The sequence below is a fragment of the Lissotriton vulgaris genome, chromosome 7, assembly GCF_964263255.1.
Source record: "Lissotriton vulgaris chromosome 7, aLisVul1.2, whole genome shotgun sequence".
Lineage (NCBI taxonomy): Eukaryota > Metazoa > Chordata > Amphibia > Caudata > Salamandridae > Lissotriton > Lissotriton vulgaris.
In genome coordinates, this window is record NC_141695.1 from 1,642,923,764 (window position 1) to 1,642,951,739 (window position 27,976).

General features: G+C 42.7%; 1 protein-coding gene across 1 annotated transcript in view; it reads left to right on the forward strand.

Moving 5' to 3' along the window:
* ARFGEF2 (ARF guanine nucleotide exchange factor 2) overlaps positions 1–27,976 on the forward strand; it is a 548,111-nt gene that overhangs the window by 291,255 nt on the left and 228,880 nt on the right. Inside the window, exons 17-20 of the mRNA XM_086932618.1 lie at positions 564–648; positions 761–932; positions 17,634–17,785; positions 23,846–23,974. Of these exons, the coding sequence (XP_086788744.1) occupies positions 564–648; positions 761–932; positions 17,634–17,785; positions 23,846–23,974 (538 nt within the window). The remainder of the gene's footprint in view (positions 1–563; positions 649–760; positions 933–17,633; positions 17,786–23,845; positions 23,975–27,976) is intronic.

A 27,976-nucleotide genomic window follows, 5' to 3' on the forward strand; every position in this document is an offset into this window, starting at 1 on the left:
AGATCTGGTCCATCACTTCTAGGGTGGTACAGAGCCGCATGCCACCCATCTAGCAGCTCGTAGGAGCATTGCTGGACATGAGTTTCCGGATCCAGTCTGGTGCTTAGGGAAAATTCTACGGTGAGGAGTCTGCACTTTGATAAAGTATCTACCAGAAAAAACACTGTCGAGGTAAGTTACTTGTTCTTTAGAAGGGAAAAAGTAAGTAAAATAGTGAACAAGTTAATGCTAATGGATTTTAAGTTTGTTCATGAAGCACATAGTTTAATGACTCAATGACAGATTAGCGGATACATCTACAGTCCTTGAAGATCTACAAAGCTTACCGATGTGAATCATGATGTGAATAAGCAAATCAAATATTTAATGCTTTATTTATAATTAGAATATTGAGTTTGACTGCACAAAATTATGCATGCCTTTTGTAAAATTGTCCCAAGAAATGGTGGCACTTGTTACTATTTTATTTATTATGTATTACTGTTGACTGGCATATTCTGAAGTATGTAATTGTGCTATTTGTAGTGCTTTAGCAAAATGTGAATCTTGTTTCTTTTTTACAGGCAAACAATATTTGCAAGTGCTGATACGGCATACGTTTTAGCATACTCCATTATCATGTTGACAACTGATTTGCACAGTTCACAGGTAACTTCCTTGAAAAATGCATTAAAGATTTATTATATACACGTTTTTTCAATACAAAACAGTTATCTTCGTGAAGTAAGATGCATAATTTTTCAAACTCTTACTTTCAAAGGTGAAGAATAAAATGACAAAAGATCAGTACATTAAAATGAATAGAGGAATTAATGACAGCAATGATTTACCCGAGGACTACCTGTCAAACATATTTGATGAAATCGAAGGAAAGAAAATTAGAATAAAGGAAACAAAGGAATACAGTATTGCAACTAAATCCACAAAGTCAAGTAAGTAATAGGGTATAGAAGACACTCAAAGAAATTCCAAAAGTATATTTGAAAACTGGAATTTTTATTTTAAAAACTGCTAAATAATTCTTGATATACATTATTGCATCCATTAAAGTGCTAGACTAAGAGTGCTATAAATGATAGTATAACACCATCCATCACTATTAAAACGTACGTAAATTACCGTATTGATGCATGACCTCAAACTTTAGGTGTGCCCAGGTCTCATGCAATTATAATACATCTTGTTTCTGTTGCTCTTCCAGCATTGTTGCTAGCTGGTATAATATTCAGCGGATATTCTCTCTGAAATAAAGGGAAACCTCAATCTAAATAGGAAGCCAAATAATTTACCATTGGGATTAGTATTTACTCACAGCAAACGTTGGCTTAATGGAATCTTGTGATGCGGAAGGGATATGATATCCAATGTTGAGACATCCTGGAAACCACTGGTGCTCACAATTCTGACATAATGTATCCCAAAAGAAACCTACTGTTTACTGCAGTTAAGGGTGGATATGATGAACAAGCCAAACAACAAAATATACGAATATAACATAAGTACCAAATGAATCTGTCAAATCCAAAGAGACACATTTAGTTATTGAGCAAGCACTTTAACTGTGCCACAGTGCCACAGTAATTTGTAGTGCATAATATCAGGAATGTGTGTATAACTGATAGAATGATTGATTGATCATCTAATAAATTAAGAATCTTTGTGGGACCATCACTCGGCTCCTGGTCAGTTGTTTCAGCTGTTGCTTCCAGAAATTCATAACATAATTTGTCTCAAACAAGTTACATTTATTACCTAAACCAAGCAGGCACAACCTCAAAACATCTTCGCAGCCCATAACAGAAATTAATCTGTGGGTTGGTGGTTGTGGAGCACCCAGTAGTAATTGATGAGGAAAGGACGGGTAACATCTGTATGAAGGACACATATTCCTCGTAAAATGCTTCTAATTGGAACAATTATTCTGTGATTCAAATTAGTCTTCTCAAATGCATTCTCTGACTCTGTCTGTCAGTCGTGACTCCAGGTCTGAGTACCATTTGGTCTTACTCTAGGCATAATAGGACCCATTGTGGTGTTTTGTGTTGGATACAAAGTTGAGATTCATTGCACTACTCTTCTCCCTCCACCACCAGCTTCCCACTGCGCTGCCGGATTTACCATACTTGTTTCCAGTATCATGGGAAATCGCTCTAATCATTTGTAACCCCAGTGTTAGCAAAAGAAGCCAGTCCAGTAAGCCCAAATGTGCATTTATATTACAGATAAGTCAGAATCATTCCTCATTATAAAGCTGTACAACAAACTTGAGGCAGACCAGCTGGCACACCTTCGGCCCCTCCCAATACTTTAATTGATCTTAAAGAATGCTGCATACTATCAAATTGGGACCTTTGACGTGTACGTTTCTTCTGTCCTGGTAAACAAGACATTCTTATTTACAATTTTTAAATCATGCCCACCAGGCTGGAGAGTCAAGTCTTCATAAGCTAACAGGAATATTTAACACCTCAAAGCCGACTAGCCACCTATTGCTTCATAAGGGAAGTGTCCTGTTCAAACCTTTCTGGTTTGCTCTCCTCCAAAAGGCACAGGCTAGTGAAGGTTACTCTGGACTCATTCAGGATATCCCCTTTCTCATTCAGAATAGGCTCTTGAGCCCTATAAGTTAAGAATGGGTCGTGGTCAGGACAGGGTTTCAGGTAGCCCAGCTCTACGGAAGAAGTGTATGTAACGGCCTCCCCATCCAATCACCTCCCACCTGTCTAACCCCGTAAGTTCTATTGTTTATTATTTTGGCTTTAACTGCCTTCTTTCCCAACCCTTCCTCCTATTGACTGTACCAACTTCCTGACTCCTGTCTGCATTAGAAGTTGGAACCCTTTCAGCTACTACTCCATAGCCAGCGATCTACTATGATGGTTGGTGTCCTTCTCTTCCTGCTTTCTTTTCTATAAAGAAACAGGAAAGCGGATGCTCTGGGTTTCTGCCAGACTTCTACACCCCAGTTGCACATCAGACTTGAAGTGACGTGCATTATGCTAGCGTTGTCAAAGCGGGGTTCTCCTCTTGATTCTACACACAGTCCTAGGCCCATCCTAACACACACAGGAGACCTCTTTATCCCCTGCAATTTGATTCAGAAGGTGGCAAGTCTTGGGAACCTGTTTCACCTGTTCACAGTATCACATGACAACTAGTATTTCTGGATCAATCCCTAATCCAAAAAAACTCTTAACGTGCTAAAAGAGACTTCGGTGAACTCCAGATTGGAAATGTATGTTCCAGGAGACATGGTGCCTTGAACCCTTATATAAACAGGGGTTCTCTTGTTTTCATGTACCTGCTACCACGGTTGGGCGAGGACGTCCCTCTGGAGGGCTTATGGCATGGGTAAGGGATTCCTTTTTTTTTTTTTTTTTAATGGGTAAGGGTTGACCTTACCTTAAGATCACTCATCATACTTGCTCATCTTTGGATATTATGAGACTATCCATTAGGGGCCCGATTGGTGCTACCACTTGGGAAATCTTTAATGTATATGCTAGAGGCACTCAAGGGGGGCCAAATCGTCCACCATTGCTATTTTATCTGATTTGTTAAAATTGTGTTCTCCTGACTCTTTAGTTCTGGTTGCTGGGGACTTTAATTGTTCGTTTGAGCCCTTGGCAGCAGATGACATCTTTGGAGTGCATGAAGATGATGCTCGATGGGGCATCCCGCCCCTCTTGCTCACGCCTGTGAGGTGTTGGTCCCCAGTTGTTATCCAATTGAACGCCCTCATGATAGAAACAGGATTAAGAGCTCTAAATTGTCGCACCATCTCCGATGTTCAGGGGGCAAATACATATAATAGAGTAATGCATGAAAGCAGAATTGATTATATAATGGTGGTCAGGAAAGCATGGAAGTTAGTGGTGGACATGGTTATTATACCGTCAGTAGAGAGTGCCCATAACACCCTATCCCTTACTTTCTTGGATGTGTGGCAGATAAACGAGCTTACTCCGTCAGATAGTGCGAGGTTATTAACTAAGAGAGTTGTACCATCTAACTGCAATAGATTCCTCAAGTGGCCCAAGTTTAGCTTAGATGAAACTAGGTTAAGTGCACTGGAAGGAATCCTTATCGAGCAGTCTCTAAGGCTTTCAGCGGCATGTAATGGTGCCGCTGGGCCTGCGGAGGCAGCTACCATTTATAATGATACTATAGATCAGATTGGCAAACTGTTTGTAGTTCCAGGAAAGAAGAGCCCGATAACTGCCAAGCCAGTGCAGAAATGGTTTGACAGTAATTGCAGAATGAGGAAAAACAACTTGATTATTGCTATTAAATCTAGTAATCCAGTTACTGTCCGGTTGGCAAGACTGCACTATAAACAAGCCATGATAACAGCTAAAAGGGAGTGGGAAGAATCTCACTGGGAAAGCCTCAGAGCTGCAAGTAAAACAGAACGGTGAGTTATTTTGGGCCCTAGTTAGAAGATCGAACGGCTGTGATACGGACCAAATCCCCAACCATATTACAGATACTGAATGGTTTGAGCACTTCAGTAAACTCTATGGGGGCGATTAACTGCCCGGAGCTCCAGGGCATTTGAGCGGTGCCCTGGCTACTGGTTCTGGAGGGGTCCCCGTAACTAGAGTTGATAAGAAAGAGGTGCTGGTGGCAATAGCTAAGATAGTACCTGCTAAAGCCCCAGGGCAGGACGGTGTACCTGGCGACCTTTTTAAAGCCAATCCTGAAGGCTGGGCCTCTTATTTTGTAAGCCTTACGAATGCTCTGTTGGAGGGGTCACCTGTCCCGAATTAATGGAAGGCGGCTGAAGTGATCCCTATTTACAAGAAGGGCCCCAGGGAGGACCCTGCCAACTACCGTCCAATTAGTCTTATAGATGCGGGACAGAAGTTGGTTGGCAGGGTACTCTTGGAAAGGATTCTTTCCTGGGCTGATGAGAATAACATCATCTCACCCTATCAGGCGGGCTTTAGGGCCTGCACTGCCACGATAGACCAGGCTTTTAGACTGATACTGCTACATTGGAAGGTGGTCACCATTGGCAAAGGCGGTCTTTACTTGGCTTTTATCGATTTAAAAACCGCCTTTGACCTAGTTCCCCAAGACCGCCTTTGGCTGATCCTGGAGGAGATGGGGATCCCATTACCCATTGTGAATCTTTTGGCACGCATGCATGACGGCACTTATGCCCGTATTAGATGGGGATCACAGGTCAAGTCAAGTCAAGTCATAAAATTTGTATAGCGCACTACATACCCAGAGGGTTTCAAGGCGCTTAGGAAGGGGGGGAGGATTATTTGTCAAATATCCACGTTTTAAGCTGCTTTCTGAACGCTAGGTGGTTCTGGGTGAGGCGAAGGTAAGCGGGGAGTGAGTTCCATGTTTTAGCAGCCAGGTATGAAAAGGATCTGCCTCCCATGGTGGTCTTGTTGATGCGAGGTACAGTGGCAAAGGCTTGGCTGGATGAACGTAGTTGGCGGGAGGGGGTGTAGAAGGACAGTCGAGAGTTGAGGCAATCTGGTCCGATGTCGTAGAGAGATTTGTGTGCGTGGGTAAGCAGTCGGAAAGTGATCCTCTTATTGACGGGTAGCCAGTGGAGGTCTTTAAGGTGACCAGAGATGTGTTCGTTGCGTGGGATGTCTAATATGAGCCTGGCTGAGGCGTTTTGGATTCGTTGGAGTTTCTTCTGGAGTTTAGCGGTGGTACCTGCGTAGAGGGTGTTTCCGTAGTCCAGTCGGCTCGTGACCAGAGCGTGGGTGACTGTTTTCCTTGTTTCGGAGGGGATCCAGCGAAATGTTTTTCTGAGCATGCGAAGAATGTTGAAGCAGGAAGAGGATACGGCGCTGACTTGTCTGTTCATTGAGAGTGAAGAATCCAGGATGACGCCAAGGTTCCGTGTGTGGTCTGTCGGGATGGGTGCTTTTCCGAGGGCTTCCGGCCACCAGGAGTCGTCCCAGGCAGAGGGGGATGTACCTAAGATGAGGACTTCTGTTTTGTCTGAGTTCAGTTTCAGACGGCTTTGTTTCATCCATTCGGCGACTTCTTTCATTCCTTCTTGTAGGTTAGTTTTGGCGGTGCTGGGGTCCTTGGTGAGAGAAAGGATCAGTTGAGTGTCATCCGCGTAAGAGATGATGTTGAGGTTGTGTTGGCGGGCGATGGCCGCGAGGGGGCTCATGTATACGTTGAAGAGGGTGGGACTGAGTGAGGATCCTTGAGGTACGCCGCAGATGACTTCAGAGGCCTCGGACTTGAATGGAGGAAGGCGGACTCTCTGGGTTCTTCCGGTGAGGAACGAGGTGATCCATTCAAGTGCTTGTCCTTGGATTCCGATGTTATTGAGGCGTTGTAGAAGGGTGCTGTGGCAGACTGTGTCGAATGCTGCAGAGAGGTCGAGGAGAATGAGGGCGACTGTGTCTCCATTGTCCAGTAGAGTTCGAATGTCGTCTGTTGCTGCGATGAGGGCGGTCTCAGTGCTGTGTTTTGCTCGGAAGCCAGATTGTGAGGGGTCGAGGGATTTGTTGGCTTCGAGGAAGGCGGCGAGCTGGTTGTTGACGGCTTTCTCGATGACTTTGGCCGGGAAAGGAAGAAGCGAGATGGGGCGGTAGTTTTTGAGTTCGGTGGGGTCCGCTGTTGGTTTTTTCAGAAGGGCGGTGAGTTCAGCGTGTTTCCAGTCTTCTGGGAAGGTAGCGGAGTTGAAGGAGCAGTTGATGACGTCTCGGAGGTGCGGTGCTATGGCGGAGTCTGCTTTGTTAAAGATGTGGTGAGGGCATGGGTCTGTGGGGGATCCAGAATGGATGGAATTCATCAGGCGGATGGTTTCCTCAGTGGAGATTGGGTTCCAGGCGTTAAGGGTGTTTATGGGGGGAAGATGGTCAGCAGAAGGTACGGTGGGTTGGTTTCCGGGTTGGTTGTCAAAGCTGTTGTGGATGTCTGCAATCTTGTTGTGGAAAAAAGAGGCTAGGGAGTCGCAGAGGGTTTGAGAGGGGGTGATGTCGTTGGAGTTGGCCGAGGGGTTGGAAAATTCCTTGACGATGTTGAAAAGTTCCTTGCTGTTGTGGGCGTTGTTGTCAAGTCGATCCTTGAATGCTATTTTCTTGGCTTTTCGGATCAGTTGGTGGTGAGTGCGGGTGGCGCTTTTGAAGGCGTCCCTGGTGCTGGTGGATGGGTCTTTTTTCCAGGCCTTTTCAAGGGAGCGGCAGAGTTTCTTGGATTTCTTAAGATCATCGTTGAACCAAGAGGCCTTCTTTCTGCCAGGTTTGCTTTGACGTTTTTTCAGTGGTGCCAAGGTGTCGGCGGTGTTGGATAACCATAGGGTGAGGTTGGCGGCGGCTTCGTTGGCGTTAGAAGAGAGGGCTGGGGAGTTTCAAAGGAGCGAAGCGGAGATTTGGTCCGTGGTGATTTTGTTCCAGTTTCTTTGCAGGGTAGGTTGGAGGTGGATGTTGGGTTTTGGTTTGTTGTAGGTGAAGTGAACGCAGCTGTGGTCAGTCCAGAGGAGGTCCGTGGTGTGGCTGAAGGAGACATGATTGCTGGATGTGAAGATGGGGTCGAGTGTGTGACCTGCGATGTGGGTGGGGGAAGTGACTAGTTGTTTAAGTCCGAGGTTGCCGAGGTTGTCCACGAGGGTGGCGGTGTTGCGGTCATTGATCCTTTCAAGGTGAAAGTTGAGGTCTCCCAGAAGGATGTATTCTTTGGAGGGGAGCGCGAGAGGAGTGACAAAATCCCTGTGAATCGAGGGGTACGCCAGGGCTGCATACTAGCCCCAACACTCTTCACGCTATTCGTGAATGGCGTAGTCTCTTTTCTGCTCGAAATCAATGCTGATGCCCCGGTCTTGGCAGGTGATAAAATCCCCGCACTTCTCTTTGCGGATGATACGTTGTTGGTATCAAAAACTCCTGCAGGGTTGCAGAAGCTATTGGACCGTTTCTGCCTGTTCTGTAAGCCTAGGGGCCTTGTAATAAATACTCCAAAAACCAAGCTCCTCTACTTTAACCCAAGTAGGTCGTCAAGATCCACCATTTGCCTGGATGGGGTGTCTTTGGAGCAAAAGGGTGGTTGGAGTATTAGGGAGGGAACATCGAACATCCACCTCCAAGCCCATTGCTCCTGCTTTGGATATCTACGCAGCGAAAGCTGTAGGCTGCACCCTCTATGGCGCAGAGCTCTGGGGCTTTGAGTGTGTCGATGCTCTAGTTACTGCAGAGAACAAGTTTCTTAAGGAGCTGGTGTCGGTCCCGAGGGGTACTCCCACCAAACCACTCTTGAGTGATCTGGGTCGCTGCTCTATTAAGGATCTAGCCACTTTACGCCCCCTTTTATATTGGGCCCGGCTATGGCGGACCCCAGAGCTCTCAAGGTATGTAGATGGCCTAAGAGAAGTCATGAATCTTCATGGTGCCCACAAAATTAGTTGGATTAGAAATATAAAGAAGCTCCTTCTTGCAACGGGCCTGCCAACTGATTGGGAGCCTGGGGTATCGCTATCCAAGGTTGAAATCCAAACCACATCTAAATTGGTTGGTGGTGTTTTTTTTATTTTTACCACTTTGCATTGTATTTGCAAAGATACAGAAAAAACAGATCCATAATAGAAAAATTAACCCTCATGTCACAACTTAATGTTGTTCATTTTGACTGCGCTGATTGAATAGTACCAGCCAAAAATCTTGTTGAAACCTGTCAACATTGAAGGGTGTCCTGAATCTCCAAGACACTTATTTTCATATTCCAGTTAGAACTAGAAAGTGCCACTGGAAATAACTCTGTTGTATAGCATGGCAAAAGCTTTGTCGGTTTACCCCACTGACTTTCAACCTCACCTTCACTCAGAGTGATGACATAGTTGAAACACAAGCTACAGCAAAATAGAAAAGGAAATGTTGAATGAATGTTGAGGAAGCATACACTGACTTGAACTACTGTGAAACATGCAGAAATTCCTCCGACCTCGCCATTATTCCAGCCACCTTAACAGAAGGCATTTATATATGGAGCATAATTAAATGTATGTCTGTTTTGTAGATCTTGTGACTGGGAACTTAATGAAGGTCTTCTGGGATGGCTGTCCCATCTACGTGTGTGTGTGTGTGTGTGCTCCGTGTGTAGAATTTTATAAAATATCCTCTTGTGCAAAAGATGGGAGGTTTAAAAAAAATCTACTTGTTCTGTAAAATAATTTTTTTTAAAAGCAGAATCAGCTTATTCCTTATGTTACCGTGCACTGAGTTGACAAATTATGGCAGGATTGTCCTATCAGAGGGTTGATAATAGCCTTAAATTATGGTTCATATTATATTGGTGTTTGGATTATTTCAAAGGTTGGGAATGTATTCCTGATGAGGGCTGGAGTAAAACTTTACCCTGGGTGGGGGAAATAGGGTGTGCACAGAAAGTAAATTGTAGTCGCACAGCAGATTTTTACATGAGAAATTATACACTCGTGAAATCTGCTGTTCATTTTTGTTTTTGTGAATATTAAATTCATAAAAGTTTGGGAGGGGTGGGATTTCCAGGCTTGTTTTGTAAACTTATAACTTTTCAAATCTGCTTGAATGCAAGGACATATGACCCTGATCAGACTAATCATTTTAAGAATTTGACACCTAACTTATTTTTATGTTGCCATTATAGTTTTTACACCAATTATATTACTATTTATTTTATGGTGGCAAGCATCACATATGTTATACCAAATCATGCCTCAATGGTACTAAAAGTTGCAAAATAGATTAGCAAAATCATTTTTATCAAGTTGCAAATTTTTGGGGCATGTGCATGTATCTGCATACTAGGGAGCATTATAAATAGCCTCAAATTGTTAACGTGTACAAACCTGTGTATACGTTTTTCGTTGAGCTACACAAAACTTTTGCGGGCTTACCAAGAATTTACATTGCATACCATTGGTTGGCTTTGTCACTGATTTGCTTTATTCTTATTTGATGGGTTTCTTTGTGCCAGCTTGTCTCTTGTGTTTGTCCCTTTCTTTTTCTAAAGCACTCCTTGAGAGTTCATATGTTTTTCATCTCTCTCCCTAGTGTGCTTCGCCCTTTCTAAATAACCACGCTAAGTGCTCCATGTTGCCTTTTCCCTTGTGTTACAGGTGCTCACTTCTGTGTTTCTCCCTTGCCATACTCCCTGTGTCCCCCCTACTTTGCAATGCATCCTCACTCATGTGCTCCTCCCTCCGCCCTTTCATTTTCCTCCCTCGTGTGCTGCTTTTCACCTCCACTGCCCACTCCATTTGCTGACTGTCACTCCACCTTAAAGAGAGAAAATAAAGCTCTTTTACACTTCTACTTGGTTTTTTTTCTTACTTAATTGCTCATCTTGGGTCAGCAAAATAAAAAATAATTGCCACCTGAGTTACTGTGTATGCGTGCTTATTGGCTTTTCCAAAGTTTGTTTATACTGGAACCACTGCTCGCTTCGTTTACTTAGTGCACTCACCCTAACAGTAAAACGTCTGTATAAATAAATCGTTAATACAACTTTGTACAATTTATACATAAAGATATACACTTGTGTCAGAGCAGCACAATACTCTTTCACTTATACTGTGGTACTGGAAATCAGCAGCTTGAGGCATTGTGCTACAGGAGTTGGGCACACTTATCCAGGAAACAAAATAAATGTGAAAACTTGTTGACCTTGACACGAAGCAATACGGTTGGTGCCTTGGGCAATAGAAATCCAACTTCCCCGGTCCATCATTTTACATTTATTTAGAACGTTTTCTATAGCGCGAATATGACCATCGAGGTTATCCGAGCGCTTTACAGTTAAATACATTAGGAAGGCTACAAGAGGTAGAAAGCCGAACGCACAAAGTTAACAGTCTTGTAGAGCTGGGTGCTATCGAATTCTTTGGCAGCTGGGACTCAACCTTGGGGGGGTATCCTCAGTCTCTTTGGAAGCACCCATTTAAGGCAGAAATTTCTTAATAACACTTTGACTTCCTTTTTGAAAAGGACAGTACAAGGATTCAGTCTGACTTCGGTGGGCAGCGAATTCCAAATCCTCCGGGAAATACCAGAGAAGGCTCGATTGTAGGTTTTTCTTTTCTTGAATTTTTCTGGTTTGAGCATTAGAGAGCTGGCACTTCTAGAGGCTCTCGATCCAACTGAGAGCTCCAGTTTTTGAGCGAGGTAAATTGGGGTATTGAAGTGAATGGCTTTGTGTCATACATGCAATTTTTAGTTGTATCTGAGCTTCATATGGGAGCCAGTTCAGGGATATAAGATCTGGTGAGATATGGTTGTATCTCTTAGCGCCTATTTGGACCCTTGCAGCAAAATTGAGAGCAGCCCTGAGAGGAGCAGTCTTCGATCTTGGAAGGCCGCAAAGGGTTGCGCTGCCATCGTTCAGCTTTGAGATCACTAAGGCTTGCACCGCAACCTTTAGGTCATGTGAAGAGAGAAAAGGTTTTATTTTATTAAGATGCTAAGTTGGACATTCGCTCCTTTGGTGAGGTTACTAATGTGCTTCTGCATGTTCAGAATCTTGTCTAGAATTATTCTCAAAGAGGTTGCAGGATCAATGAAGGGGAGAGGAGTTGGCCTAATGGCTAGGGCGGTCGACCTTGAATCTGGGGAACTGGGTTCGAGTCTCGGCAATGACGCAGAACATCATGTGATTCTTGGCAAATCACATAATCTCCCCGTGCCTAGCAAAAATGAATGTGTCCTCATGTAATACAACTGGTGCTATGTAAAGCGCTCTGATACCCGATTCTGGTCAAGTTTGCGTTATATAAAACTTTGTAAAACAAAACAAACAAAAAACGATGTGTGGCGTACAGTTAAGAGCTGTTAACTGATTTAGTCATTGTTTTATGACTGGGAATTGCTTGTGTGGTGCAATTAGGAGGTATTCCGTTTTGAGAGCATTGAGGTTCAAGTGGTTATGTGTTAACCATCTTTGTGTTTCCAGTAGGACTGAGTTGAGGGACCTGATGTCATCAGGGGAGGAGATCTTAAGGTAAAGTTGGGTATCATCTGCGTACATGTAATAGTGAATGCTGGATGATGTCAAGATAACAGTTAAAGGCTCCCTGAACAGGTTGAAGAGGGTGGGCGAGAGCGTAGATCCCTGTGGAACCCCCAGCCTGACTGGAGAGGGATGAGGTAGGAACTGGTTCACCTTGAAGCTTTGGGTTCTATTTTGGAGGAATGAGGAGAACCAGTTCAGTACAGGCCCAGACAACCCCATCCTATGCTCCAGGAGGTCAATTAGGTTATCATGTTTAACAGTATCAAATGCTGACGAAAGGTCAAGGAGGATCAGTAGGCAAGATTCGTTTTGATCAAGCAATCTTAGCGCATCATCTACAGTGTTGGTGAGAGCGGATTCTATGCTATGACCCTGGCAGACACCGGATTGGAATTGATCAATGTGGTTACAGAGTTGGACATGCACACATTTCTCCAGGAGCTTTGCCAACGTGGATAAGTTAGAAATTGGTCGGAAGTTATGTAGGTCAGTGGGATCTGCGGATGGTTTCTTTATAATAGGGGTAACTTGCCCAGATTTGAGGCAGTCCGGAATAGCACCTTTCAGCAGTGAAGCATTGACAAACTTAGTCCAAAGTGGGAGTATGGACGTTCTGATTTCAGAGAAGAGGTTTGATGGCAGGGGGTCGTTGAAATGATTAGATGGTTTCATAGTAGCCTGCTTTTTGAGTATAGTGCTTTCATCCACGGTTTTGAATAAGCTCTGAGATGCATTGTTTTTGGGGGCAGAGCTGAGCAGGCAGGGTAACATCTGACCAGGGAGGGAGGAAGGAGGGTGTTAGGCAGACTGATAGACTGGAGCTCCAAGGCGGACAGTAGTTCAGCTTCGATCTTAGTATTCTTATCCTAAAAGAAATCTGTGAATTCCTCGCAGTGGCGCAATGCAGAGAGGTTAGGTTGATTGTTTGCTTGGGACTTGGTGAGTTCGAACAAGTTTTGGGGACTTTTTTTGCTCTAATTAATTTCCAAAAAAGGTGGCTTTCGAGCATCTGATGCGTTTGTTATAGATGCTCTTAGGAATCTCAGATGGTTGAGATGCTCAAAGGTGGGAGAGGATCTCCAAATTCTTTCCGCAAGTCTTAAATTCCGTCTTTTAGTATTAAGACTATCATTGTACCACACGGTTTGGAGACTTTAGAGAATAATATTTTTAGCTGTAGCAGCGCCATGGAGTCTAGGGCATAAGGTTGTGGACATCCGACGTGTATTCAGGAGGGTCCAGGATGTTATCACAGAGAGCAGTCAGATCGTGCGGGTTGATGTTATGTAGACATATTTTCCAGTGTCTGGGTTGCTTAGGCTGGACTCTATTGGCTCTCACCAAGTCCAGGATGAGGAAGGTGATGCAATGGTGGTATGTCCAGTCCCTCACGACGATAGATTCCAGTTGGATGGTATTTAGCTTACCAATGAAAATTCAGAACGGGTTAGGTAGTGGCTTGGCCACATCAGAGGTCACATCTTGCTAAACCTCTGACCCAGGCTTCTACAGAAAGTAGCTCATGAGCTACTGGTAGCTCTCTAGCTACCTGTAAGTGGCTCCCCAGTGTGCAGCCCAACCTGTTTGGCTAAACAATATATTTATACAAAAATTGAAAAATGTGTATTTGTGACTACAATGTGTGTATTCTCAGAACTCATAAGGTGTAGTTTGAAGAAAAATTAATGAATTTCCAAATGTTTTGTTACTCTTGATATTGGAGTGATAAATGATGTGGCATTTGCGAGACTTACTAATTTTATTATGATTGCGTTGGTGCCACCATTATGTCAGTTATGTATTAACTATGTAAAGACATTCCAAAGGGACAGTTTTTTTTAACATAACCGCTGGCAACCCGGTCTGATGCACTGAGGTGATCACTGCTGATAAACATGCATAGCATGGCCACTAATGTAATCTTGCTGACTATGGTCACTATTACAATGCTAATAATATTAGTAGCTCGGAATGATTTTCTTTGAACATAAGTAACTCTTATTACAGAAAAGGTTGGAGACCCTCTGTAGGATGCTGGCTATTTATATAGTTGACCAAAAAGAGGCACACTGTGTAGAGAGTCCAGGCAAACCCAGTTGGTTTTCGGAGGCAAAAATTATAACCCAAAATTCTCTATTTTGTGGTAGTGTGGGCGAGCAGTTAGGCTTATCAGAGGGTAGTGCACATATTCAAGAATAAATCCGAGATCAATTTAGAAAAATTAGTCCTATTTTTATATACATTTTGATACCAAGAAATTCATTGTCAAGTAAATACTTTTTTAAATATCGATTATAGAAGGTAAGTAAATGTTCACTTAAATGCGTCTCTACACACTATGCTTGCCTATGGTAGAAAAGAAATCATACAGTTATTTGCGTTCAATTTCTAGAGGGCCCCGTCAAGAATTAGGATTGTAGGGTGCCAAGGTCCAAAGTACCACGAGCAGTTTCTCATTACCTGTCGTTGGGCATCCGGTTGTAGAGGTGCTGGTCAGGTTGGTAGCTGTGCGCACTTCGCTGGTAGAAAAGCGGGGGGGCACCTAGAAATAGGTTGAGAGGGGGACTTGGAGACCAGTCCAGGAGCTGCCTTGATATGCTATTCACATACCCATCCCCCTTGGAGGAGGTGACAACACCTCTGGCCAGAGCAGGCCTTGTTTCTGCCCTCACAGAGCGCAGGCTCTTACCTGCAGGGGATCAGAAACCTGTCTGTGGTGGCAGGCTGGTCTACACCAGTCAGCCAGTTCACTAGTAGTCAGTAGGTTTTCAGCGGGCACCACTGAGGTGCACTCTGGGTGCATGTATTAATAAATTCATAACTGGAATAAGTGGGGGTGTATTTTTGATACCAAACATCTCTGGTTTCAGTGAAGCCATCATGTAGCTGAGGAACTCGTAAACGCCAGTGTCCAGCACATATTCAATCAATCAATCAATCAACTTGTAGAGTGCACTACTTACCCGTGGGGGGCGCCACTGGTCAAACAGGCCCTGTAGGTCAGCAGGTCTTGGGTCTGTCGTAGGCTCAGTGGGAGGGTGTTCCAGGTCTTGGTGGCGAGGTGGGAGAAGGATCTGCCGCTGGTGGTTGTTCTTCGGATGCGAGGTACGGTGGTGAGGGCGAGAGCTGGCAGTTAGGGATGTAGAAGAAAAGTCATCTGTTGAGGTAGGCTGGGCCGGTCTTGTGGAGTGCCTTGTGTATCCAGACACCACGAGACAGAGCACTGTACATACAGTTCAGGATGGGCTCACTCCCAGTCTGCGAGTTTACTGCAAAATGGAGCCCCCCACAGCAACCATCAGCGGGGTGTCCTTGTTGCAAAGCGCCGACTGAGAGTGTGGCCCACCTAATGTTTGCTTGCCCAGCCTATAAAAGTCCTAGAATGAGATGGCTAAAGCCCATCTGTAGACAACTGGGCACATATGGACATGACACTGCTCTACGCATTTTAAAGCCAGACGCACAGACTCTTTTTGCCTGTGGAGTGGCCAAGTATCTCGGCTGTGTTTGGATAAAAAGATATAAAATCTTGCTAGGGGTTTCCCAATGAACTATCATGTAATTACCATGTTTTTATCTTATTTATTAGCTAATGTTCTTTGCTGCTCATACTGGATTGCTATGTTTATATCACGACTCTCGCTTACAAGGCAAAATGGAAAAAAAAGAAAATGCTTGCATTATGCGGGAAGGGCTGGAATCGTTTTTAATTGTTTCTAATTCTAGGAGTGTCACAAGTGTTGTTTGTCACAGCCTGTCTTTATTGTGTATGGGTAATGTGATTTTAATGAACCTATTGAATTCAAGAATTTTTAATATTTTTAAATTGATGATTTCTGATAACTGGTACCGTCTTTTTTATATGGAATGATGAATATAAGACTGATAATTCTTTTAAGATTCCTGTTATCGAATAAAGCTACTTTGATGCCTTAAAGACTAGCAAGGATGGTTCGTGTTAGGTACTGACTGGAGTTGCCTTTGAGCAATGTCCAGTGTTTACCCACCACCTACCCTGGAGATGCGCATCTTGGGTGTTCTCAGCAATGTGTTTTAGTGGTTGATGGTAATTGCGTTTGACTTCAATACGACAATGGATAGAAAGCTTGACCATCGCAAAACACAGGCTGCTGGACTACACAGACTAACTTCCGTCTCTTAGTGGGCCGTGTGACACTTGCTGGCACATGGTTGAGAAGGCAGACAGTTATTTTTCTGCCTCCCATGGGTTGAATGATTGTGCCGACTTCTACGTAAGTGGAAAGCTATGCCATTAACCTCTTGAGATTGGTATCCCTATGCTAAATAATTGCATTCCTAAGTTTATTTACGACATACATAAGTACAATGTGGCTGGATTTAATACGGAAAGCAGGTGCCTCTATTATTGTGCTGACTAGCTGAACTTGCAGAACAATTGGCTATTCAGATATAGAGACAACCTTGAAGTTTGTCTAAAACGTGCCTCAAGCAACTTATTTAGCCACCTTGAACTTGTATACATATCTTTTCATTCCTTCACATCACCGAAGATGTCATGTACTGTTGGCATAAATACTTATGCCGGATATGGTGGACTGACGCAAGAGTCCAATTGTGGCCCAGAACATGGCTGGCTCATTTATCTAGTCTGATGAGCGTCATGACCTGGGAACATATGAGAATTTTGAAACGTATCAATGTATGGCACAAGAATCACATGAAGCCATTCACACAGCTAAGTGAGGAATCTGCATTTCATTAATCCTAGTTTTTGAAATAATACAACTCAGACACATCTCAAATGTGTACCCTTGGATAATAATTGCCTAGTTGGTCTCACATCTACCACAGTTTTCCTTCTAATGCCCCAGATCGTTGTATGGAATTGTGCTCTCATATGGAATAATCTTTAGGGCAACTAAACAAATGAAAGTTGATGGAACTAAAAAAAGGGCACCAACAAGTGGCTGCATCGCCTTGTTGCACCATGTTCAATTCAAATACCCCCATAGAGTACACTATACATCTAACCTTCTGTAGTAAATAAGCTGAACTTGCTCCCCTGGTTGCCTCAACTTAAATGCCAAATGCGCAGGGAGATTTTCGCATTTCATCTAGGGCTGCAGCGTGATCAGCAGATACTGGCGGAGGATCGCAGGAACTCCCATGGTAGTATATAAGTGGCACAGATGTCTCCTATGATAGCAATTCTGGGCATCATGGAAACATTTGTGGTCCACATTGAGCAAGATCATTGATGGAAAAGGGACATTTACCAGCACTGTAGATCCAACTGGACATCTCCAATGAAGGAGTGGCTGAATGGAATAGACAGATGCGCTCAAATAGGGGAGTCCATATACCAAGAGAAAGGGTGTCACAAACACAAGAAAATATTGGAACCCTAGAGGTAGTACTGTCACATTCTAATATGTGCAATACCCTGCACTTGGACCGTTTTACCTTTCTGCCACACTTTGCACTATCTAGCACTGTATGCATTTGTCTTTGTATTATATGTTTTTATGCTCCTGTCTCTTCCCCGCCTATCGAAAAACTCAAGAAAAACTATTTATAAAAAATACAGAACAAGTTACCTCTATCATAAAAGGCATTGACTTTATTTCTGACCCTATTAACACTCCTTTGATAATAACAAATAAACATAATTTTTTTGTTTATAGGTGTTCCCACTGAGAAGCAGAGACGGCTGTTGTACAATATGGAGATGGAACAAATGGCTAAAACTGCAAAAGCCTTAATGGAGGCAGTAAGCCATGCAAAGGCTTCGTTTACTAGCGCAACACACCTTGATCATGTCAGACCCATGTTCAAAGTGAGTTAAGAATACACCTGTAATTTGTTTTTGTTAAATCTTATTGGTAAATGCAGTATTTTTCTTCGCAGAATTACTAACGAGAAGTATTTTATTTTTGCAATATAGTTTTTTTAATAAAGCATATTATCTTTTTATCATCGATAGTAAAGCAATAACAGTTCCATTAAGAAAGCTTTGATGACTGTCATTCAAGAACAAAATCTGAATAAAAATGTACATTAAAGTTCTTAGCCTTTGTATAAATTTTTCTGATATCTGTATCTCTGCAGACTATTTAGCCAAGTACGGAAGAAACTAGAAAATCAAAAAGTAATTGGTGAACATATGTTTGGTTGCTTTTTTGTTGTTGCAGAAAATGCAGTGGCATAAAAACTCATATTTCACTTGAAACTGTGAAATATGAGGAATGTTTCTTTTCTCCCTGTTAAATACTAGTTTATCATTATAATGACTGCCCCAAACCCCTCTGCAGATCTTATCAGTTATCAGGGTCACTTTAATTATGGAGCCAGCTTATGTAAATTATCTCAATTTTGCGACAAAGGGCAAATTCTCTTGTAGGTTTATTTTCACCCATTTGTTTTTTTAAATGTGCAGATTGTGGCAAATGAAGTGGAACATTTTGTACATCCATAATTGTGGGAAAGGCTACAGTGACAAAATTGCATAAAGCCACTAGCCATTGCCCATTATTTTATCAACAATTTATCAATCTAAGATAAACCGAAACATTGTTATTACAATCCGTACTAATCACTGGCTGAATGTAGGAGAAACCGAGTTTTTCATGCTAACTACTCCATAATAGATGGGTACTATAAAAAAATATATATGTTACGGGTAACAAGTAATAATTTCCTATATTGCCATTTCAGGGTTTTGGTGACATTTGCAAACAACTCTGCCTTCGGCCTTGACACTTGATGACAATTGTGCACCTTATTACACAGTTACCGCTCTGTCGTGCTATACATATACATATCCAATAACATACACACTGAAAAAGTGTGCAGGTTTTTGTTTTTAATATATGTGCTTTAGTCAGAAATCTCAGTTTATCAACTTTTGAAATGAATTTCCACCCACCATATCTGTATGAAGCCTTCTACATAAGCATGTTAGCTAAAGTCTTGCAAAGTTTGCAGTGTTGCTGGTGACTTATACTTGTGTCTTCAGTATCAAGGGTAGACATTGAGAAATCATTATCTTAATTTCGATTCAGTGATTGTGTGTCTTGTTATAGTTGAATCTAGATCTGTTGAGCATTAATTGGTTTTCCAAAAGAACCTGAGATATAGCACTGTAGATAGCATAATGTTCCCATTGTCTGAAATTAGTCCAAATCCTCCACCACCATGAGTCATGGTTAAAGGATGGATGGATGGATGGAAGTAAAAAACAATGCTATATAGTGGAAAGAATTGGAGAAATAATTGAAACTTCCATTAGAACATTGGAATGTTGGTAGCTCCATTGAAAACAATGGAGTGCACTGGGCTTATAATGGCTGGTATAAGCCGGAGCTCCAAAATTCCAATGTTTCTTTGTTCACAGCTCTGGCTGTGAAGAAAGGCTTCAGGGAGCCTGAGGGGATTTCAATCCCCTCGCACTCCCTGAAGGCTTTATTTTATTTGTTGGAACATTCTGCCCTCTAGTAGCAGAATGTTCTAATAGCCTTATAGCCCTTCATAGCAGGGCTATACTGGCTATTAAAGTCCCGCTGCCTTGTTAAAGTCACTCGCCTTCGGCTCGGGCCTTTAACGCTGCTGCGGGCCTTTAATAGCCGGTATAGCCCACTACGGCGGGGTATAAGGCTATAGTGTTTATGTTTGTTTTTCCTTTCAGAAAGAGCCTTGTCTTCATATGCCCTAATCTAGCGCAGGGTACATGTCTGAGACCCTCTAACACCTATCATGTGCAAATTCAGGGCTTTAAGTTGGATTTGTTACACTTGCATTTTTTGGAGGCGAAACTCAAAGGACATCATGGAGGAAGGTCCCTGGGATAAAAGTATTTGAAATCTATTTTTTGTACCCAATGACTGCAAATTTTGTGGCACTAATGAAAGGTCTCTGATTTTACCTGAATTTTGCGTCCCACTCTGTTGTACAGTAGTTTAGCGCTGCAGACAAAATGTATTGTTTGTGCCCTGTGTTCCTGGAAGTAACGTTCTCAGATGAGCTACAGCGCACCCGGAGTTGCCCAAAGATGCTTCAGAACACCTGCTTCCCCAGCCACACTTGGCTGCTATTGGCTTATCTTTAAAGGAGACTCGACTTCTCAGAATTTTGTTTGTAAGATCTGTTTTCAAATTGAACACTAAGATGGTCTATCTCTGGTCTTTCTCTGACACATTCTGTTGTTCCCATGGCAAATCATCCCTGTAACTACAATGAGTTTGCCTCCAAATCCTAGGACGTGACATCGTGGAGGACCACTTTGACTGTGTACGTTCATCTCTATGTGGCAAATGTTGTATGATTTGATCATCTGTAATGGGATTGTTAGTGCAATCCAATTTACTTGACCGAATGTCTCAAAGTAGTTTCACATCTCCATTTGATAACTGCACATGCATCAAATGTATGTGTATATTCCAGTATTAAAATAGCTCTTGATGACTTATTTTTCAAGTGTTGTGGTTGATGTATGGCCTTCATTAGCAAACCAGTGTAAGTGGCATTGCAATAATCAAGTTGTAAGAGGATAAGTGCCCTGAACAGAGAGGTTCGGTTGCTGAATGAGTAAGGTTTTTACAAAACTTTTGGCCCGCATCTGATGTGAACACCTCCCGAAAATGTGCGGTGTATTGTCTGTAACAAATTTCTAACTTGATCAAGCAGTGTTATCAAAATGGAGAGAAAAGAGGAATGGGGGCACTGTTTCTGCTTGCAGGACATCTGTCTTGGCCTCCTTCAAAAATAAAATATCAGCCTACTTAATGTGATTCTGATGGATAATCCAAACTGTAGAATCCTCACCTTTTGTATACCCTCAGGCACCAGACTGAAACCAGAAACCTTTACACAGCAGTGCTTCATCGCGTTGGTAGGTGGGACCGGGTTGACTTTGTTCCTTAATAAAGTGACACATGGAGCCGCACTTAAGCGTCACCCCTGCTCTTTGATGTCTGTTCCTTTCTTTCCGCGCCTGTTTTTCCACATCATTTGACAGTATTTTTACTAAAGATTTTCCACTAGTTTGCAAGGGAAGTATGTCCCTTCAAACAGTACAGGCTTTAAACCATGCAGAGACTGTTGCAAACATGTCTGTGACAGATCCACCCAAGGAATGACTTTTGTTTTAAGTTCAGGCACAACTCCAAGTAGTTTGAGGAATGCACACCCATGAATCCAAACCACTTTCGGGAATGTGAAGCTAAGCTCTACATCGCTGAAAACTGGAAAAAAGCGAGCATATCATGCTTCCACTTGAGAGTGGGGACCCGTACCAGAGGTTATTCCTGTGACAGGTCCTAATCATGGTTGCCGTCTTCGGATAAGTCCAAATCGAAGAGGAACCATAAAGCCAAGTTGGACTCCTCCACATCCCATCACTTTCTATCCTCGGAGACGCCAAAAGAGCATAAACGTCCCACTCTGACTCGCTCCCGATTCCCCCAGGGAGCAGATCCTGTGAGATCATCCTCTAAGCTGCTTTAGCTTATCCTTAGTGGTGCATAACCACTCTGTAGGAGGTCAGAGCTGACACCTTGTCTGGGGTGGCAAAAGATCAGGTCCAGCAGTATGGTCCTTCAGAGAGTTCAATGGGGCTATGATTCTGCCTTCAACATGAGGAAATAGCAGGAGTACCAACTACTTCCTATTTCTGTTGCCAGTACCCTCCCGAAACCCCTTTGGAGAAAAGAGCCTGCACGTCCTGCAACAGTATGGCCAGGTGTTCCTCTTGATAGACTTCTGCACCTGGGCCTGCGCAAACTGCACCTCCAAGTGTTGAGATTGAATGGCAGCAGTTGACTGGATTTGATCTCCCTCCTGAGGATGTGGATTTTATCCGTGCTGTACATACTGCTCTACAAAGCCCATTTCTGCTAGGTCATGGAGCATATTCGTGGCCCGGTGTTGAGTCTGCAGCACAGACCCATTAAATGCCAACTTGTCAGTTGTCTTATTGTCTGTTCTGTCTTTGGCCCAGAAAGGACTTGCAGTGGGTGTAGATAAATGTTTTTTGTCATGCCTTTCGGGCTTTTTTGTATTTGCTGGACCAGAAATTATTGTTTAAATTACCTGTGGGGAGGTTTCGAAAAAGTTTAACACGTTTCCCCCTAAAGCCATTGAGATGCTACAGTGGGATCCCAATTTGATCCTGTCTTTCCTCATGTGTACTCTCTTCGAACAGATGCATATTATGTCTTCTGACTGTGAAGACTGTGTACCTTGTCGCGATTACTTCAGTTCGTCATTTCAGGCCTCACACTACCTTTTTCACAGACAAACTAGTGTTAAGGACCATGACAGCCTTATTTCTGAAGCTTGTGACTCCTTTTCATGTTTGGCAATCCATCATCCGCCCAACTTTCTTTTCTCCACCTCTCCCTTTGAAAGAGGAGCAGATGCTCCCATCGGCAAGATCACAAGGGAGCCTTGAGCTTTCACATCGATTGCACCAAAGACCATTGGGTGGACCATCCGCTCTTTGTGGTGTTTTCTAGGGCAAAGAACAGGAAAGTGGTGAAGAAAAGGACTTTGTCAAGGTGCATAGTCCCCTGCATCCATATCTGCTACGAAGTGTACAAGAAGCAGCCTTCGGAAGGGCTGATGGCTCAATCCACCAGAGTAAAGGCTGCTACCCCTTAAATGGCATGGGGGGGGGGGGGGGTACCCATTTTGAACATTTGTCAGACTGCAATGTGGGTGTTGATACACATGTGTGAAAAACTTGACAAACCAGGTGCAATGTGAAAGACTTTTCTCCTGCTGGTTCATGGCGGACTTTTTGCCTTGAGCCCATTCCACTGATTCTCCCCCTTGGAAGTTACTGCTTTGGTATCTGTTCTAAATGTGAGGATTATGCGGTTAGAAGTATCCACTAGAAGAAAGTTACCTGTGGTTAACCCTTTCTATGCTCATGACTAGCTCAGTTCGTCAAGAGGCACAGTGCTCGTGTGCTCATGACGAGCTGAGCTCGTCATGAGCCGTGGAACGCTCACATGCGGGGATAATTCCCCTGCTCTGCTGAACGTTCCACGGAAACGGGTGTGGTCATGACGAGCTCAGCTCGTCATGAGCACACGAGCACTGTGCCTCATGAAGAGCTGAGCTCGTCATGAGCAGGGGCGCTGTGAAGGGGTTAAATAGTGAACGCATCAGGGTTAACTTTGGATGTGGAGGCCTGGACGACCAGGCTGTTTGCGGTGGCATGCTGGGTGAGAAATGCTGGCTCACTAGGAGCAGGCGATTGTCCTGTGCACAGGCACACCTTTGCTAGACTTGGCCCAGACCCCAAGCAATACATCAGTGAGGGTTTCACTAGAGGGGGAAAAAAGTTTGACTGACTTTGGTATTCAGGAATACGCCTACTACAAATTCCAAAAGAACTCTACTGGAGTATGTCTCTGACTTTTACAATGTGGCACAGAGTATAGTTGACTGTTTCTTTTGAAAATTCGTCCTCCATCTCCCCTTAGGTCCTGATTCCAAATTGTTCACAATTGTTTAGTATAATAACCACACTCAGTAGTTACAATTACCCGGAAATGAGGTATTTACCAAGTCTGGTAAGTACCTCTATTCTCAGTTTCCTGCTTTGAAATTAGGCGTAACACACAGATTCCTATGTGACACTCCAAATTATGTATACTTTGTAGTGTTTTCTGGACCTTTCTTACTTTGACCTGCTAGATTCTTTCATAGGAAACCTGTGAGGATCTTTAAATCATCTGTGAAGAGGAGGTACCTTACAGAGTGGAATAAAATTATGCTGTGCAGGTTGTGAGGCTGCTCCGTTATTTTGACTTGATGGATGCACTTGCTGTTCTGATCATTTATATACAGTATAAAAGAAAGAATATTGAAATACTGTTTCTCCTTTATTTAGCTAATATGGACCCCTCTGTTAGCAGCCTACAGCATTGGCCTACAAAACTGTGATGACACTGAAGTTGCGTCCCTGTGCTTGGAAGGAATAAGATGTGCGATTCGGATAGCTTGCATTTTTGGCATGCAGGTTTGTGTACTTAATTAGTTGCTGTTTTTTAATGTTCATTTTTTGTCAACTTCAGATGGTTAGATAGCTGCTATGTGTCTATTAATATTTTTCTTATGAACTGTGCTTGTGTTTTCCCAAAAAGGGGTAGCCATTTCTATGTTCATGACTAACAACATGATGTACCGAAAATCTGTCCTCTTCATTGGCCTTTTGCCTGGAATTTTCCATTAAACTCATTTTTATGAAATAGAATTTGAAGGTTGATTGGATCCAATAAGAATTTATTATTTAGGCTGAGTGCAGGTTATACAAATGTAAACATAAATACTGTACGACGGGCCACCACCAAATATGGTCTATGAAGATATTAAACAGTTTTCCTCTATAGAAAAATCACAATATGCATTACATTTCCAGGGTATTAGCGAACAGATGTATTGATTACCTATACATATAGATGCAAGACAATGAGGTTACATGATATGTTAATCCTTTATAATTGATCCCAGCAGCAGCAATAAAGGGATTAAGACAATTGATTATAAGGTTACATAGTTGCATAGCTATAAGAGGCAGCCACTTCAGAAACCTTTGTCTTATTGCTACTTTCGTGAAAAGATAGGTTTACTGCTTAGCCCTCTCTTAAAACTAACTTTTTTGACTGATTCGAATGTTTGTTTTCCTTCTTTCCATGTGTATTTCTTTCCTCCCTTTGTCATTTACTAAATCTTTGTTTTCTTATCTAGTTAATGATTTTGCTGTGACTTCACAATTTATAATATTTGCACTATATATAGTTATTTAGAGAATGACCATTCTCTTATTTCCTTTCTTACTTTCTAGACAACTTTGTACATTTTTTTGCATGTTAATGTTGGATATAGTAAACAATGTTATTTGTGAACAGAAGAAGCCAGCTTTTTCATGATTCATCTTTGGAGTATTTTCTCTTTATTATTTTCAGTTTATTATGTTTCTCACTTAGTAAATCCTTTCCTTCTATGTGCCATACATCCAATGTTTGCGGTCCCTTCACAATTTCTAATGTTGAGCATTTTAAGACTTTTTATTTAAAGATGGACCAAACTCTTATTTATTTTCTTTCATTCCATAGAACTGTGTACATTAGTATTCTGCTTGCATATATTAGACATATAAAACAGTTTTCTTTATTTTTGTATTTCCTGTTTGTTGCCTGGGATGCCCTCACCCTATTGCCTCTCATTTGTCCTCTTGTATGCCTTGTTGTTTATTTTGGTTGCGTTTTCCTATTATTTCCCCTTTTGCACTGCTTTGCTGACATCCTGCTATTCCCATGGTGCTTGAGTTAATTTTAGCCCAATTTCCTTAAACTGGCAAGTGGCCTTTTCTTATTCAGGCAATATTATGTGCCTTTCTTACTCTCTGCTGCCAATGGTGTCCATTCTGTGGTTACCCGGAATTACGACCTATCTTTGCAACTTTGTGCCACACGTTGCTACTACACTTGCACATGGCCATGGTTACCTGAGTTGACTTTTAGAAATGTCTCACTAGTTTGCATATATACTCACACTAATTGCCAAACTTATTTTAGTTTCCTTAGTTACTGGCAAATGAAGCTCTATGACCTCAGTCATTGTAAGGGAATGAATTTCCAGCATGCAAATCGTGTAACAGTACCAAGTTCAAGAATTTGATAGCATTGTCACGGAACTGCTATATAAACAGCATTAAAATCCTTTTTCGTGGCACATCCACACATTGTTTTTAGACTATAAAATCAATTGGATGTGTTGTGCCACTTTGTTTAGGCATGGTGTGATATATTTCTGTTCAAATAAGTATGGTAAGTGGTTATATATTTCAGAAGTGATAATAAATAAACTGAAATTAGGACACTGTGTTCTTGCTATATTATTATTGTAATTGTACTGAAATGTATCTGAAATGTATCTTGAGAAATACCTAACATGTTTGACAAAAACAGTTTACCTAGCAATTCATGTCACACTCTAATTTGAGTGATGGTGCCTAGCCTGACAACACCTTTCTAACAAATTATTTTCTTACTTTTATCCCCAATATTTTTCCCTCTACTTGTCTCCACTTTGTGAAGGCATTTGTGGTATCTTCATTTCTATGCCATGCATCCTCTTCTTAGTTTTATTGCCCCCTGCTGCCCAGCCAGTGTGAGTATGAGGTAAGAGAATGCTGATATGTGCCTGATGGAGTTATTGTCAGTTGGAGTGCGTGGGCTGAGCAGCAAGGAGGCTGCTCCTGGTGGGGCTTTCCTGATACCTTCTAGCCCTTTCTACCTGTAACCTGAGACTCTTGTCCAATAGCCTTCGAGCCCGCTCCAGCTTCAAAGGCCTGACTCGAACGGAGTGTGTCTTTAATGGACGGTAGAGCCCGCTACGGAAGGCTCTAAGACTATTGGAACATTCCATCCCTAGAGGTCAGAATGTTCTAATTAGTAGAACAAAGGCCTCTCGCTCAGAGTTGAAATCACCTCGGGCTATGTGAGGCTTTTGTGTTGTTCCGGGCTTCAACCAGCCATTAGAAAGCCAGAACACTCCATTGTCTTCAATGGAGAACTCCATTGTCTTCAATGGAGCGCTCAACATTCCAATGTTCTGATAAAGAATAAAGTATCCTGTTATCACAGGGACACTTATCTGATAAACTTATTTAAAAAACAGGCATGGTGTTGCAATAAATTTCAGAGGCCCCCTGAGGCATAAATTAGTGAGAATAATATTGACGAGGTAACCCCTGTTCCTGAGGTTTAACTTCTGAGCGATGATGATACTAGCGGCAGTGTAATGTCCTTCTTTCAATGGCCCATATTAATCGGCCATTGGAGAAAGTATCCTGCTAACAAAGCCGCCATGGGTTCCATTGACGGAATAATTAAGGTTTGCCCATCTCTAAATGAGGTGGTCGGACTGAGAGTTTGGCTGGAAGGGTACTTAGTCAGGTTTGCGACAGAATTCAGACATCTGGCCCATAGTTCATTAAAAAGGGAGTCAAGCTCATTGTTACATATCCCAAACTTCATTATACCAGGCAAAGTAGGATTCAAGTTTGATTTTACAGCTGTGATTTGCATTCCAAAAGGAAAAGGCTGACACTTGTTTCTTGCCTGCATGCCCTTTTTCTAGGCTTTAGTATGAAGCCTCCGAACAATGTTTACTAGAATTATTCATCTCTTGTTTCTATTTCTTCTGTTCTCTCCTCAGCATACCTCATTAACTTCACGTTAACTCTGTCTCCCTCTAATTAATTTGTTCCCTTTAAAGGTTTGTTTTGTGCCATTTGTTTCCTTTTAGTCCTCCTACTTCACACTTTCATTCTCCATCTATTTTGATCTCTTCCTGTCTTTAATTTCTTTACTTGTTTCTTTGGTTCCTTTTTGTATATTCGTAGACCACAAATAAACCTATTCCTACCACTCATGACCTCATTTCATATGGGGGAAATGGTGTTAAAGCTTCTCCAAATAAGCACTTTTAAATCACTTCCGTGTTGATTTCCATGCTAATGACCCGGCTTAGCCGTTCTAAATAGCATGAATCTGAAAGAAACAGGTTAGTGTTAGATTCCTTATCTTAGAATATCCCCAGGCATCCGGATAGTTTTCATCAGCAGTACCCCTGCGCGTTGCTAGGCATCTGCGGCTCCGCGTCGTCGGTGTCGTGATTGCCGGGATGTCGTCGGAGTACTTAGACGCCGCCCTCGGGCGCTGACGTCAGTTCTTTTTTTCGCGCCAGCAAGCGCAGATCCGGGAAGAGCAGAACTCTTAGTCATTTTTTGACTCATTTTTTTGATCCTTTTTGATCACTTCTCGAGTCGACCAACGACTCGTGATGCCTGGGTTTAAACCTTGCGAGGACTGTCACCGCTTGATGTCGGTGACACACACCCACCGTCCGTGCCTTTACTTTCTCAGGGCCGACCACGATGACAAGTCTGCCCCGACTGCCGGGCCTGGAGCTCGAGCCGCTTACGGGACCGCTCCCGTCTAGCCTTCGAGGTCAA